General features: G+C 34.9%; 1 protein-coding gene and 1 long non-coding RNA gene across 6 annotated transcripts in view; one reads left to right on the plus strand and one right to left on the minus strand.

Annotated features, from left to right (window-relative positions):
- Positions 1 to 16,332, plus strand: part of ntrk2a (neurotrophic tyrosine kinase, receptor, type 2a) — an 89,209-nt gene that overhangs the window by 61,047 nt on the left and 11,830 nt on the right. For 3 of the 5 annotated variants that reach the window (XM_088630198.1, XM_088630199.1, XM_088630201.1), the window contains 3 exons: positions 4,507 to 4,637; positions 7,365 to 7,537; positions 8,124 to 8,370. In XM_088630198.1, the coding sequence (XP_088486324.1) occupies positions 4,507 to 4,637; positions 7,365 to 7,537; positions 8,124 to 8,370 (551 nt within the window). The remainder of the gene's footprint in view (positions 1 to 4,506; positions 4,638 to 7,364; positions 7,538 to 8,123; positions 8,371 to 16,332) is intronic. The other 2 variants (XM_088630200.1, XM_088630202.1) reach the window with 1 other exon arrangement.
- Positions 677 to 16,316, minus strand: LOC148673572 (uncharacterized). The gene is made up of 3 exons (XR_015936057.1): positions 15,993 to 16,316; positions 2,879 to 2,947; positions 677 to 790 (listed from the first exon to the last, which is right to left on the minus strand). It is a non-coding gene; the product is annotated as an uncharacterized LOC148673572 (long non-coding RNA).

Raw genomic sequence — 16,332 nt, forward strand, 5'->3', positions numbered from 1 at the left:
ATAGCAAATACTGACCCTCAGAAAGCTTAAAATGTACTAGAAAGATCCAGAATTAAAGAATATTTTATGTACCATTTTGAAAAGAGCATAATGTATTTAAATGACATTTTAGCACATAACTTCAAATTTGAAGTAGAATAACCACTGTCTCATAATATATGTCTGTTATATATTTTGCTGTGACAGCTTCTTAATTTAGTTTGCCAGAGTGGCTTCAAAAGGTCTCTGCAGCATTTAGTGCTGACCAGGATCTCTGACCGTAATTAAGGAAATTACAGGTCATGTCTACTGAGCATTGGAACTCTGACTCCATGCTAGCTGTTGATATGACTTCTGTGCCTTTAAACTGGAGTTTATTGCCCCTGTAAATAATATAAATGGAAGGCCCAGACCTAGTGGCACTCTATTAATGTCATAATTACCAAATTGCACAAGTCTTTTGGGAGGGGATGAAATCAATAAGAACATTTGAGAGATTGATTTTGTTAGAAGATGTATTATTAATTTAAGATTTTAACAATTTTTACAGATATTTTTGTGGTGTGCTGCTAATGTGCTCACAATGTACAGTAAAATGGTGTTGTGAAACGGTAACTTATGGCTCAAAATAGTGTTGATACACTCACAAGTGGTACTATACTACAGTACATCACTACTATACAGAAAAAGAAACAATTAGTGTCTTACATTTATTTATTGCAGTTTGACCTAATTGTCCTTTCACCCTTGTGCTAAGGCACCTGTTGTGTTGACCCAGGTCAGGGTTGCTAACTTCAGTGGGTCTGACAAGCTGTAAAAAGAAACAATAAATAAACTAGACAATAATGTCACCCAATACATATAACCCATGTTAATCATTTACCAAAAATAAATTACTTTAACTTAGAAACCTGTTTTGCAATAACTTTCCATATGATGCAGTCCATTAATTTTCACTTCAGGAGCAGAATGATGCTCTCCAGTGTGTTTTGCTCTGTCTTTAAGTAGCCAGCACAATTTGAAAATTTACAACATGGATAATTTAATGGATGCATGCCATTTTCATAGGCTTATGTGATAAAATGTATTGTCTTGGCGGTGATTGTATTTGTATGTACTGTATTATCATTTCTCGATAGACTTCACTGAAATACAACACAGTTTCCTAAAAGTTATAATCTAGCTTGATTAAACTCAAGAGTGTATTCTGTCATTTGTCAGCACAGAATGGAAATCCACGAACGTGCTAGTTTCCATAGCAACAGAGAATTAACTGGAGTATTAAAGAAAAATGTACAGGGGTCTGTTAAAGATGCATTTTCTTTTTACTTGCTCTACAGTTCAGCTTGATTAGCATATATGTCTTACATAATAATTGAAATATTTGGAATTGTCTTGGCAAACATGCAATTACTACAGTATATGTACTCTGTATGATGTGGAGAGTGTTCTTCTTACACCATACACCCAATTATAATGTATTTGCTTTTTTTGAATAACTGTTGTTTCTTGTATTGTTCCCTCTTTAATACATGTGGCACATGAAAATATAGATCATAAAAGTTACATGTGAGTTTTCCTGACATAAAGGATGCCATTATTTTGATTCACCTGGTCATATCATTTACAGTATATACAGTATGAGAGATGTCCAAGGCAACATAGGAATAACCATAGGATTAACCAGTACTGAAAAAAGAAGGGCTGTATTCAGCAGCATATAAACACAATTTTGGAGTGTTTTCTCTTGTCTTTCAAAGACCACCCACATAGCTGTTTGCAGTCGAGTTAAAAAAATGCTATTATTACAATTTCAGTTATCCTTTTCTTGTCTATCTTTATCTGTGCATTTTATTAACAGTTTGTTTTGATATGAATGTTTTCTTTTCTTTTGGTAGTCTGCCTAGTAGATTATTTATTTTCCTTTTTTGACACAGACATTGCATAAAACGTTATAGTGTTTCACTATAAAAGGTATTAATTAGAGTCTCTTTCAGACTCTGTGAACAGTAAAGCCTCTTCCTTTTTCATAAGAATTTGGGCTATTTTATTTTTTTTAATTTTAAAGAATTAAAAAAAAAAACTGTCAATACTTGAGATGGAATGTATAAATTAAGCTAAGAAATTAAGAGAATACATCTTTGTTAACTTTTCCCAACCGTCATATGTGTACTTTCAGAGCCCATTTTCTTCTTGATCCTAGTCAGCCTTGAATCGACAAGGGTGTGTTTAGCTCATCTCACACCCACAGTCTCTGGAATCTGCATTGTTGTCTATGAGAGAAACCTCACTCTTCCAGTTGACACTTACTCTGCAGTGTGTCCAATGGCAATTTTCTCACTAGTGTGAAATTAGAGAAAGAGTGTGAAGTTATTGTTTGAGTAGAGCCTGTGGCAATGAGCAATTGTAGGGGGAATCGAGAAAATTAACAATTGGAATTTTTTTTTAAATTGTAGGTTTTAAAAATATTCTTTGGAAAACGTTATTAATAACAACAAGGCATGTTTTCCATATCTTCTTAAATTATTAATAATAAAACATGTTGGGTTGTGTGGTATATTCGTAACTTGGTTTGAATTGTATTTAATAAATATTCTCAGAATCAGGCAAGACAAGACAAACAAGATAAAACAAGACAAACAGCCCAGATACCCAGATATAAGATTCTTTTTAAAGAATGCTTAATCGTGATTTCTAGACTGAACCATGAAGTACAGTAGCATAGCATCAATTCAAAATCTGCTGTGGAATATGTTGATCTATTTCTTGATTGATGGATGGATTGAGTGATGAAACTAAAGCAGTTGAAGTAGAGAAGATATAATTGAAAGAAAATGTGCTTGGCAATTTGATAAAATTAGGATATAAGTTAAGAGTAAAAAGATGTTTGTTTACTTACTGTAGTTCAAGTAGGTAGCTGCCTCAGCATGCATAGGCTGTGAAGGAACAGGTAAAGGTTTATTCCATGCTGAAAAGAAAAGGAAGGAGACACAGTCGAAACATTGTGTCTCTTTTTTCTGTTATTGCTATCTTTTCACTACATTGTTTTCAGCTTTTTATCAAATATGTGTTTGACTTTGCACAACCTATGTTGTAAATTAGATGCAGCGATGGTATGGTGGTGTTGTTATTAGATTCAGTCGTTGACTAAAATAATTTTCACCCCAATCATACATTACTGTTCTCTAAGCAAATCTCTTGCCACCGAAGGCCACTACAATAAACTGGTAAGCAGAGAACAATTTGACTTGTAAAAATTAGAGTGCACATCCCACACAGAAATATACTTGATGCAATATTACAGTTACTTCAGATATAAAAACAACAAGTGAACTTCATTCATACAATTAACAGAACCTTTCCAAATCATTTAAAATAAGTTGTTTTATGCACTGAGTTCTCTTTGTGTACTGAGAGGAGCAAAGAAGATACGATTGCTCATCATAAATCAATCTTTAATACTAAATTTCATCTTCTGTGCTGCAAAGTTCTACTGTAATGGCATAACATAACAGAGTCAGTTAAAATATCCATTTCCTTAAATATATTACTACTGCTATTGATCACATCTGCCTCTTTTGCTGAACATAATCTGCTGTGCAGAGTGTGTCTTTCCCAATTTACTCATTTCATCTTCACAGATCAATTCCAAAGTCTGTAGGCTCTGTGTGAGTATCTTTACTAAAATTAAATAAAGAAACTCCATCATTGTGTCCTGCTGCAATTTGCTGTGAAAATCAGAAGGCGTTTTAAATCTATAAATTATCTTTATAAAGGGAGATAATGATAACAGATCAGATATAATGTTCTAAAAACACTTTCATGTCTTTTTAAATTTTATAAAGTCAGTGAAGCAATGATCTTGTGCAGACAAATTTTATTCACATAGAAACAAATCCACTCTTTGAAGATTTTATATTCATAACACTCTTCTGTTTTGTGCCTTCTGTTTTCATAAATATGACTTAACACAGGGTTGGTAATTCACCTACAGTATGTACAGTATACTAGGGTGGTAACAAGGGAAGCATATTGTCTCTGATGTCTAACCTTTATCTTGTTAAATGCACTATACAAATTATATGCTTGATCCGAAAATTAACTTGGGAATTAAAGAGGACGCTGTAAAGGGATTCAACTACTTTTAATTTTAGCTTACACTAGGTATGTAATTAACAGAGAATATTGCAAATGCTTTGACGCTAGAAACAGAGTGACAAATCAAGTCACAGGTATAGCTTGTGATGGCTGTGGATCACTAGATTGTGTCACCTTTTGTGCTGTGTTATTTGCAAGTTATGAAATAAAAAGATGAGAGGAATGCAAACAAGCAGAAACACAAAATGCTAACTTTGCACACATTAAAACCAAATCTAACTTCATAAGCCCTAACATAAAGAACATTTCAGGATATAATTTTTGTGGTCATTGTTGGAAATATAATATACAGTAAGTGTTTTTGGTTGAAGACTGTAAGATGACGAAGAAAAGGGGATTCTAATAATACTATTGTTCCCTTTTCCACAGTTGTACAACACATCAAACGTCACAACATTGTCCTGAAGAGGGAGCTGGGAGAAGGAGCATTTGGCAAAGTATTCCTGGCAGAATGCTATAACCTCTGTCCTGATCAAGAAAAGATCCTCGTGGCTGTCAAGGTATTCGACTATAGAATTTCCATTATTAATTCAGAGATGGGTCTGCAGGAGCTTTATGATAAATCAAATTTAAGAGTCCTGTACATATATTGCTTGTGGCTGGCTGGAGGCTAATGGAATGTCATGAGAGCATGCTATGTGATCTCAGTGCAAGCGATTGAAAGCACAGACGACATTCTTACTGATATGACAAGTTTAAAGGGCCAAATTTTCCATGATTATCATGAAATGTGATATCATTAAATACATAACTTTCATTAAAAATACATGTAATGGCAGATTGGTAGCTCTTTCGCTTACCCTCCTCTATGACATGTGGTCTTGATACACTTGAATGATCGATAAATGCAGTAATCTGCCCTAGTATCAATACAAGGTGACTCTCTACTTTACATGTATATTGTGCACCCATATTCTTGTGATCAAGGTTTAACACTATTTTATATCAGAGATATAAAATTTTAAATCTCTATATTTCATATCAGAGATATATATCAGAGATATAAAATAGATATATTTATAATAATAAGCCCAGTTCTTTCCATTTGCAAGTTGCAAATACATGTAACTGTTAAAAGACTAATTTTATTAGAATGTTTATTTGTAGGCAATCCTTTTAAAGTTGTACATGGTTTCTAATAAAATAAATGCATAATATAATGTTACATCTCCATGGATAAGGCTGTCTGCTATGACAACATGACTATGTTGTTTTAAAAACAAATACCCATTTAATTTATGTTACACAAAATACAGTATTAAAGTATATGCAAACATACAAATGAACAAGTAATAAGTTTATTTCATGCTGAAAAGAGAAGAAAGAAAATACAACATTTCGGCTCACCCAAAGAAGGCTCCACAGCTGAAACATTGTGTTTTCTTTCTTCTCTTTTCAGCATGGAATAAACCTTTACTTGTTACTTTACAGCCTACGCATGCTGACACAGCTACCCACCTGAACTATGCAAACATACACCCACTGTAAATGTTACAGTATCAAAAATGTAACGTGATATTTAAGATATACTGTACCACATTTCAGAAGCCCAGGATTGAATTAATCCAAGTGTTTAGATCTATGGCTAAAAGACATCTAGAGACAACTGGGAGTCAACTACAATATTCAAAATGGAGATTATATAAGCTTTTAAAAAGTTTCACATTAAGGAAAGACTCAGAAGTGAAGGGCAACAGTATTCTTTTTTGATTATGTATTTAAATTTTGGGATTCTGAAAGAGTCCTAAAGCAGTAGTGGAAATGTGATGCATTTTAATGACATAGATCTATTATTTCCAACTTTAGATAGGGAACAAAACTTAAAATCAGACTTTTATTTAATCATACAGTAGATTTCCAGAATGCACATTTCTGATTCTCCTGGGATCATATAGAATTGACCAAGATGACCTTGTAGGAGAATTGCCATACTGGAAAATCAGAAATTATATTAAATTAGTCCTACAGTATGTCACGTGTTTCATGTGTAGGTAACACATTATTTGTTAAAATGGTTTTCACTTTCACTCTATATTTTATATGATATCTAAACATTCCCCATAGTGGATAAGAAGTGCTTCATACAAATAAATTAAAAATGTCTTGTTTTCCAGACTAACCTAAGCATTTTTCCTTCAGATTCTTTACATTTGCAAAGCCAGCATTTTTCAATTTTCCATTAAATCATGAGGGAATGACACCAGTATCTGTAACTCAAGCCAGCAGCTGTCTTACACTTTAAAAAAATAGAACCTGAAAAGTGTTGGATTACACAAGAAGTGTTTCTATTTATCAAATTATTTATATAAAAATGGGTTATGAATAAACCATATTTAAAATTGCCACAGAAGTATCTAGGTGGAGTTTGATTTTGATAGGCATATAAGACCTCAATAATATTTATTTATCATAGATGGTATAATAGCTAAAGCAATAAAGGTGCCTATAGAGAAACCTATATACAGTATACTACCGTTATGCTTTCTCAGAGCAAGACATAGGGAATTTGATTCCTGAACAACAGTGCAATATAAAGAGAGGAAAGCGCATTGCACTGAAATACTGTATCTCCAAAGGAACTGCAGATTCCTGAATGCACTTTATAGGAAGGAAAGGAGTTTGATTATCTGATGAGATGACCATTAAGGAAGTTTCTGGAGATTTGGGTTTAATTTTGTTTTACGGGATATTTGAAATAATGCATTCCATTAGTGATATTTTTCGCCCAAGTTCACATTTGCAAATCCAAATCTTGGTTGAGCTAGGGAGCTCTTACAAGTGCTTTGAGGTCCCTGATTTTGGCAAATAAGGGTAAGCTACTGCTTGTTTCAGAATTGTCAAAGTTACATTAGCTTTACTTATAAGGAGGGACAACATATTGGTGGTGGGTGTGCTTTATTAGTTTTCTAGACTATTTATTTTTTGAAGATTTCTTTATTTTAGAAAATAATGCCATCCCGATGATTGACAAAATCTGTTTGTGACCAGTACTTTGGGGAAAAATGGAACATATAGAGGGTGTTGGGTTTATCTGATGATGAGAAGCAGAAAATTACAGGAATAGTCTGGAGACAACATTTGGTATTCTGAAAGTGACTCCACAGAGAAACAGCACTGACCATTACAGATTATTAGACGCATACTAAATTTTGAGAATATCAGAATACTTTCAGCAGGACAGAAAATAATTATTATCAGAGTGTCTTATTTATACATTATTCTTCTAGACACTGAAAGAAGCCAGTGACAATGCCCGAAAGGACTTCCATCGGGAAGCAGAGCTGCTGACTAACCTACAGCATGAGCACATTGTGAAATTCTATGGCGTCTGTGTGGAGGGAGATCCGCTCATAATGGTCTTTGAGTACATGAAGCATGGAGATCTGAATAAATTCCTCAGGTATAGCATTTCACAACAGTGCCCGGTTGATGTGTTCTGTTATACACTTCTAAAGGTAGTGATGAAATACAGTATGTGCTAAAGTGACAAAAGGTTACTAAGAGCATTTCACAACAATGATTGTGTCGTTGGCAATCTATGCTAAACCAGTCACCTCTTTTTATTTCCTTTTTTAAAGACAGTGTAAGTTAACTCTGCAAAAAGTATGATTTTCAGTGACTGACAAAATATAAGAAGCAGAGAGAAGACTAGAAAAAAAGATAAGCTGAATATTTTATAAACAATGCTTCCATTCATAAGGAAGCTGTACAGTATATATAGGGTTTTTTGTTCAGTAATGAATATCCCTAAGCAGCAAAACACGATTAAATTGTTGATAGTGCTCCTTATTTTAAAGTTATGCAGCTGTAAATAATATACAGAGTGATACATTGTAGTCTCACTGGTTGTGAACCTCTGGTCAACTATAGGCTCAAAATTAAAACTCATGCATCTGCATTTATTACAGTTCCACCTTCATCATTTTAAATTGGAATCTGTCTGTACATGTCAATTTATTTTTATGTTATTCTTGTCTTTTCTGCAGGTCTCATGGTCCTGATGCAGTATTAATGGCAGATGGGCAAAATAACCGTCCAATAGAACTCACCCAGTCTCAGATGCTGCACATTGCCCAACAGATCGCAGCAGGAATGGTGTACCTGGCTTCCCAACATTTTGTCCACCGGGACCTTGCCACTAGGAACTGCCTTGTGGGAGAAAACCTGCTAGTGAAGATTGGGGACTTTGGAATGTCGAGGGATGTGTACAGCACTGACTACTACCGGGTAAGTGTAAGTGTGTCCCAGTCTTTTGTATTTTATGAATCGTAAAGCCGGGTTAGGCAAAAATGCACAATGTAGTAATGCATGCTTTCATTTACTGAGTGTTGTCTTAATTAAACTTGTCAGTCAAAGTTGTTTTTTTTCATAACCATCCTTCAAAAGCTGTTTCAGATATATTTCAATACAAACAAAAATGGACTAGTGCATTGAAGTCACTATGCTTTGAAATCCTTTATTACGCACACAAACACAAAAGGTTTTTAATGGTATATTTATTTACAGTATGTAGAGATTTTAACATCCCTTTTCACAGCCTTACCTTATTTGATAGAAACAGAGGTCTAAAGACACGGGACCAAAATTTCTCATAGTTCTTTGCATTGATGCTGTATGTACAGTATGTGTCTGAACACATTAGGGAATCAATAGTATCTTTTTCTATAGAATAGTGGAATTTCTGTGAAAAAACACTGAATTAATAGACTTTGCCTATGGTTTAGAAAAGAAAAATCCAGAGGCTAACACTTGTAAACCATACATTCTACTTCATTAACCAATTTATTCTTTAGAATTCTACCTTAGATCTGGTAGCATGAACTTTTTTGTAATTAATGTCGTTGTGATTCTCAGGGTTATTGATGTTAGTTTATCAGAAGCAAAACTTTTGCTCAATAATTATGGTACTAACTTTGTTGTAAGTTGTATTTCTGTGTTATGTACCATTAACGTAGGGCTTTTTTGTTTGGGTAAGTTTTTGTGATACAGTAACACACCTGGAAGGTGTGTTCAGCAAAGTGTTTATTTTACCGCATTTGACTCAGAAATTAGAAAAACTACAGTACACTGCTACAGTATATTATGTGATACTGTGTCTTTCAAATAATCTGTAGAGATACAGTATGTTGAGAAAGTCGCACGTGATTATATATTTTTTTGTTTTTATAAAATAAAGATCAAATGAGAGAGAGCAGGTGACACGGTGGTGCAGTGATTAGCATTCCTGCCTTGCAGTGCTGGTTCAATTCCAGATGGGGTGCTATCTGTGCTGACTTTGTATGTTCTCAATATGTTCATATGGGTTTCCTCAGGGCCTACCTGTTTCCTCCCACAGTCCCAAAAAATACCGGTGGCCATGGTGTGAGTGTGTGTGGAGAATTTATATATTTTTTTCACTTCTTTGGATTTTATTTTAAAAAGTTCAGTTTTATTCAGGGCATTGCGACGGACTGGTGTCTCGACCAGGATGTATGTTGCCTTGTTCCTTGCTTGCCTATACAGGCTCAGTGTCCCCCGTGACCCTGTAATCGATAAAGTGGTTAGATAATGCATGGATGGATGAGACAGAGAGAGAAAGAACTGGAATGCATTTGTAAAGTACGATACAGATTACAAAGAGCCATAAATACAACTAGTTGGTCACCTTGTGTTGTTGTGGTGTGAATGCTAAAACATAATGAAATGGTAATATCTTTCCAAGCACACCTGTATCTACCCAAAGACGCGATTAAATTATAATGGTTTTTCACAGCACTGCCGCCTACCTCTATCTAGAAGCAAATGACTGACAGGTAATTAGTTGTTTCTCACTCCAAACTGCTCTGCTGACATTCTGCAAAGATCCAATCAATACAACACTTCCTTTTAAGCGGGTTTATCTTTCCATCCTAATTCAGATTTAATAAAAAGATAAACACATTTGTTTCTTGTTTATTTACTGTATCTGTGAAAATATACTGAATGCAGGTTGATTAACAGTTTATAGAAATCAGGTAAATGCTTTTTTTTCATTTCTTAAGTTTGAACGAGAAAAAATGCTTTAAAATATCTGTTTGGGTGTTTTTTCTTTTGCTGGAGCTTTTAACCTTTTCTCTTCTTTAAATTAAAACTCTTTTGTTTGAATTTCATTTAATTGCTGCATATCAATTAAGTTTTCTCTATAGTATTTTTCCTGTGCCCCTTTCATTTGCATTTGGCCAAAGCACTATTGACACATTACGCAAATAAACTTTGCAAAACCTTAAGTGGAGAATTCAGTACAGGTGTTATTTTTTATATTTCTGCTGCTTTACAGTATATAATGTGCCACTGATTTTTCCTCAAAAGCTTTTGTACAAAAGTACATATGTCCCACTTTTTCCCCCCTTGAAACACCACTCCTATGAATCACCAGTTTTAGACTAGTTACAGTAAAGAGGAAGGACTGGGTTCTTTAGAACTTGTGAATGTCAGTAGATCAGTTGATGGTGCTTATTGTTTTTTTTATATCTTATTTTGTCTGAAGATGTTTATCTTAAGTGTTAAAAGTATAAAGAGTAGGAGCCTTGGTTTCTTACATAAACAAAAATGTTTTAATTTGATAAAGCATTGTTGAGTAATTTTAGTGATTTGTGTAGTTTTTTATGTTTAAGTATATTCAAGGTTTTACCCATTTACAGTACCTGTATACAGTATGTGTGAAGATGTGGGGTAGGATAGTAGAAGGGGTGTACTGTAGGTTCAGGATGTTGAAAAGTGTGTATTACTCATAACCTGCTATTAGTAATTTGTAGTTCCTTAGAGGAGATGGGGTGCAGAAGTGAAACTACAAATCCCAGAAGACCATGGGCCTAGTGGTTGGTTGATGTTTTCCCCTTTGTCCAACAAGTCATAGCCAATTTTCACTATCCCTGTCAATAAAAGGTTGTGATAAAAATGTGCCTTTTGTTTTTGTTGTGAGACATTTTGCAATGTTGCTTACCACGGTTTATCAAGGTGTCTGAAGAGGAAAACATTTTAGAGTAGGAACTGAAGGTGGAAAAGATACAGCCACAACTAAATCCAGCTGTTTGAAGTGGAACAGAATTTTTTTTTCTTGATTTGGTTTTCTGTCATCTAATTGGCAAGCCATCTGATTTATTACCCCTAAGGATACAGAAAGACTCAAAAGAAAAGTAGTTTTAATGTATTGTTTTTTATCAGAAATTCTATGTACATAACATGTACCGACTTCGAAACTTAAAGCATCTCTGTACACACATCAGCCTCCTCCATTGTGCTTCAAGCTTTATCATAATGCTTGATGACAATGTAAAAAAGCTGATCTGTGTTGATTAGCCAGCTTTTCTGTCACATTTACCTTTCAGTGAAGCTTTGCTTAATTGATTTTGGTATTTCCGTGTAATCTTAGTAAGTATAAACACTGCCTTTCTTTTCAGCAAACTCCTTATCAACATTAGCAAGTCAAGGCCATTTTTTTACATCACCTGTGTTTTTATTATTTTGTTGTTGCTTTTTCTGAAATGCTTATGCTTATGCAAACAATATAACCCTAGTGAGAATGGTATTTACAAGAAGCACTCCCGGGTTGTATTAAGTTCCTTTTGTTTCTTTCCATTTGTATATTGCAGACATTAGTATTTAAAACTTATACTGTCACAGATTTATGATAGATTTTTTCAAATAGAAGTTTCATACAGTATGTAGTAGATTTGTTACCATGTGTCAAATATCACGCAAGATTGATAAATAGTAAATTACACTATCAGATTTATATTTATATTACCATAAAAAGGGATTTGAAAATCATTCCATGATTATCTTATCTAAACCACGTAAGATAACATATGAGGGAATATTAATCTGGAACTGATCCTAAGAAAAATGGGTTCAGGGTTGTATTGTTGAGGTCCTTTTGATACTAGATAAACATTTGTCTCTAAGGTTTTGGCAGGTGCAGAAAGCCTGTTTGCTGTTTAGTTGTCCAAGAATTTCAGGCTGTAAAATTAATTAAGTGACCAACTTCAATATTCTCTAGTTACAACAATGAGAAATGGGCCCTTTTTGATAAATAAGGGATCTCAAATACAGGCTTTAGAATGCATGAAAACTCATTTTGTACAGCATAGCACACTAAAACAGAACACTATATGACTAAGATGTACTGTATAATTCTTATGGAATTCAATAGTAATGGTTAACCCCACTAACAGCTAACGTGCTGTATGTATAAAATATCACTTTATGTGCCATGTGAGATGTTGAGTTAAGCACTAGGGAAGACAATTTCTCTTCACAGGTGTCCAGTTTGATGACTTTAGCGTAAGAAAGCATAATCTGAGTCTCTGAATGGCAAAATATTTTATTCTACGTTGAGCTTTGTCCAAGCAGCACTGTTTATGTTGTTCATCAAATTATTGTAAGAACTTTAGTATCCAACATCCTTAGCGACTGAGGAGTGCTGGTTAGGCAAATATGCCAGTTAGGCAAGATTTAAGTATGTTATCACATAATCAATACCGCTAAAGCTTACAGAATGATGTTGCTGATTGTCAACGAGCCAATGTTGAATTCCTTTATCATGTTATCCTCATTCTCACCCTCCTCGAGTCTCCATGCTGCCTACAACTTCTGACTGAAAGTGCAACATGCTTACATTTTTCTCCTTGTCCTGCTGGTCAGGTCATGATGTAAATATACCGAGATAAAACTAGCCCAAGCTGAGATACTGTGTCTCCGCTATGCCGGATGTTTACAGTAACTGAGCGCTCTCTCTTGGCAGAGACAGAGGATGCAAGCCAGATAGAACCAGAATTTTTCCCAGACAGGATAATTAAAGTATTGACTTATATTTAGTAAAACCAAACTATAGGAAAGCTGTTACTGCAACTGTAAAATCCACAATTGTACAAAATGTAACACTGAATGTACAAAAATTCTATATACTTTATATTCATTGAATGCATTGTAGAGTCTAGTTATTGGGATTAGTGACAGACTTTTGTGTTTAGCCATTGGGAGTATTTGAATGCAGTAATATGATACAGACCAGTATTATAGATCCTTTCAAGTGATAAGCAAAGCTAATTTAAGTGCTCTTAAACATGCTGTACAAATCATTGCAGTACATGGAATGGATACCAATAGCATAAAGCAGGTGCTCTTACTCGAGAGTGGCATGTTATTGCTATGCCAGAAACAACATTCTTCACCCTTCAATTGAACCTTTGTAATACACAAGGTGTACTATTCCTTTTGCCCTTAAGGGATATTCTGCACATAGCTTGAGCTGGCTAAATCTTTATAGTGTATGTGAATGTTAAATGCAGATATACTGGGAGAACACAACTACACCTTTCTTTTACATAATTTGTTTTTCAGAGGTTTGTGGATTATTGTTACACTGTGACATTCCAACTGTTCCCAGATGAAATCCTGTTGGCACTCTGTGCAAATGGCTTTCAAAACCTTTTTCCCCAAGTATTTTTTTTTACTTTAAAAATACATAGTGTATAAACAAAATATTTCAAATCATATTCAGTTCATCTGAATGCAATACCTTGGCATGGAATTAAATTTGAAACTGACAATAGGAGGCACTTCTTTACTCAAAGGGTTGTGGGGGTATGGAACAGGTTTTCTAGACATTTGGTTAAAGCCAATATTTTGGCCTCCTTCAAGAAATAGCCCAAATCTGTGGATTAATAAGATCCTAACAAACAAACAGCTACAATGGTGCCGATCACCTCCTCTAATTTATATTGTTGCTTAAGTTTGTATGTTCTTTATTTGTAGGAATATTATCAAAATTAGAATATGTGACTGGGAAAGAATGCTATCGGTAAATATTTTATTGCCGCTACAGCCTAGAATTTACAATTCAAATGAATGAGTCTTAGATTTAGACAACAAGGTTCACAGATGAAAAAAAATACTTGTACAACCTACATGCAATATCCAGTATGTCTCACCCACCTTTAGGTGTTACATAAAACATTTTAACTAAGGATATAAACCTTTGAACTGTAGTTTACTTCATATATTCCTGTTAGGCAACCATTGCTAAAGGAGGGCAAGGTGAGAGCAATGTATAATCAAGTTACAATGAGTAAGGACAAGATTCCAGCCACACTGTTACTGGGTGGGAGGTGTGTGGGCGGTAGATGCTCAACTGTGCCTCTTTCTCTTATTTTTAGCATCTGAATATAGTGCGGTGGCATTCCCACAATGAGTGGCATTCCTTTTGGCAATCTAGTTTTGAATAAAAGAACACAGAGAAAGATAAATGAGAGCTTATTGAAAAATATTAATAAGATCATAAACATGTTTACATCACAATTGTTATTGCCATTTGATTTACAAAATATTCATAGAGTGTCCTACTTTGACTGACTTGCACTGACTTACACAGAAAACATTAGGATTTCACTTGAGACAGATCTTGTCTTCTTTTTTTGTAGATTGCAGGCACAATTTCCCCATGTATACGGCTGTATACAGTATATCCATGTACTGTATGTATTCCCATATACTGTTTATCGTTTATATAGTTACGGACAAGGAAGATCTCCTTTAGATTTAGTTAGTATGAATATTCTCGCTCCCTTATCCAGACAGATAGTGTAGGAAATGTAAAAGGGGGAAGAGAGGAAGGATAGTTTAGCAGAACACTACAGAGTGAGAGTGCTCTGCTAGAAAAGAGGAAAGAATATTGAGGAGGCTGCCGGAAACAAGATATTGTGAGGTGCCTCTGTGACAGAAATGATCAAATTAAAGCAGGCAAATTAAAGATCACAAAGTCTCATAATTGTGGTTAGGGCTTAACTAATTTATCTCGTTTTTTGAACAAGCAGTAAAGGACACAAACATTTAGATTTTCAAAAGACTTTGATAAAAGTTCTAATAAAAGATACGTTCTTAAACTGCTGGTGGGAGGCTTTCAAGGTAAAGCATGTATTTGGGTATAAAGCTGGTAAATATATAGGAAGAAGAGAGTGCAGGTAAGGAGTGATGCTGAAAATAGAAGTACCACAGGGATCTATATTAGGACCTTCCTAATTTGTGTACTGAGCAACAAAAGAAACTTATTGATTGAGCATTTATGTATTTAGAAAGATTAAGTCTAATGATTTTTAAATTGATTTCACTAGAGACTAGAGCACTAGAGACTAGAGCATCATCCAAGAATTGAAGGCTTTGGGAATGCTTGGAATATATGGTGAGAAAACTTTGGCTTAACCTGCTTGGTTAATAGGTAACCTCCTGGGTATAGGACGATTAGGTTCAAAACTGCATTCAGAGTGAATGAACCAAGGGATAGCTGCAAAGTGGAGATAGGGCAGATGAGGGATGCTTCAGATGAATACAAATGGCAGTTCATTAAATGCTGAGTTTGGTACATGTAGCTAATTTCATAATGATGAAGATGGTTAGATACAGCTGTGTGAGACTGACTTGTGTGAGATTGACTTCAATTATACTAACATCTTAGACCTGAAGTTAAGAGATGTAACAGTATGAGTGACACCATGCTGGATGTGTCATAATGGGAGGATCCAGGTCAAGAGACACACCAACACACAGCCATAAGGTAAAATAAAAGTTAGGGAAATCAAAATGCTCCAGTCAAAACGAAATACCAAAACAAAGCCAAAGCTCCTTTTTGAGCTTCTTCACACAGTCCTTTTCTTACAGACTGGTCAGCTACTGTAAACTTCTTACTGGCATGAAAACAAACAACTCACAGCACTACAGTCTCTCTCTATAACTCTTCACAAAAACAAAGTCTCTCACCGAGACTTTATCCTGTGTCTCTCTCTGGGACTTCCAAAAAATACTCTCTCAAAAACTCACAAATTCAGTTTCACAAAACTCACAGCTGTTTTACTGTTCTACTTGCTCAGTCAGTTTGTGATGTCCTTCCCTTGCCCCTTCTGGTGCATCTTGCTTAGCAATGGATCTGCCCTCTGTCCTCAGGATTGATGCACAAAGACTCCGCTTCCTGCTTCTTCAGACTGTCATCTGACCAGTTGTCTTCCAGTAACAGGTCACATGACTGAAAGCAACATCTTATTCCCCCAGAGGTTTCTGGGGAATGTGGTCTCCAGAAAAGGCTGCCATCTTGTCTGGACTGATTGTGCTCTTACATGTTCAAACTGCACACTGTACTAGAAAGTTTTCATTTAGTATGGTGTACGGTTTTGATAATCAGCTTAC

This window comes from Lepisosteus platostomus, chromosome 4 (assembly GCF_059453375.1).
Source record: "Lepisosteus platostomus isolate fLepPlt1 chromosome 4, fLepPlt1.hap1, whole genome shotgun sequence".
NCBI lineage: Eukaryota > Metazoa > Chordata > Actinopteri > Semionotiformes > Lepisosteidae > Lepisosteus > Lepisosteus platostomus.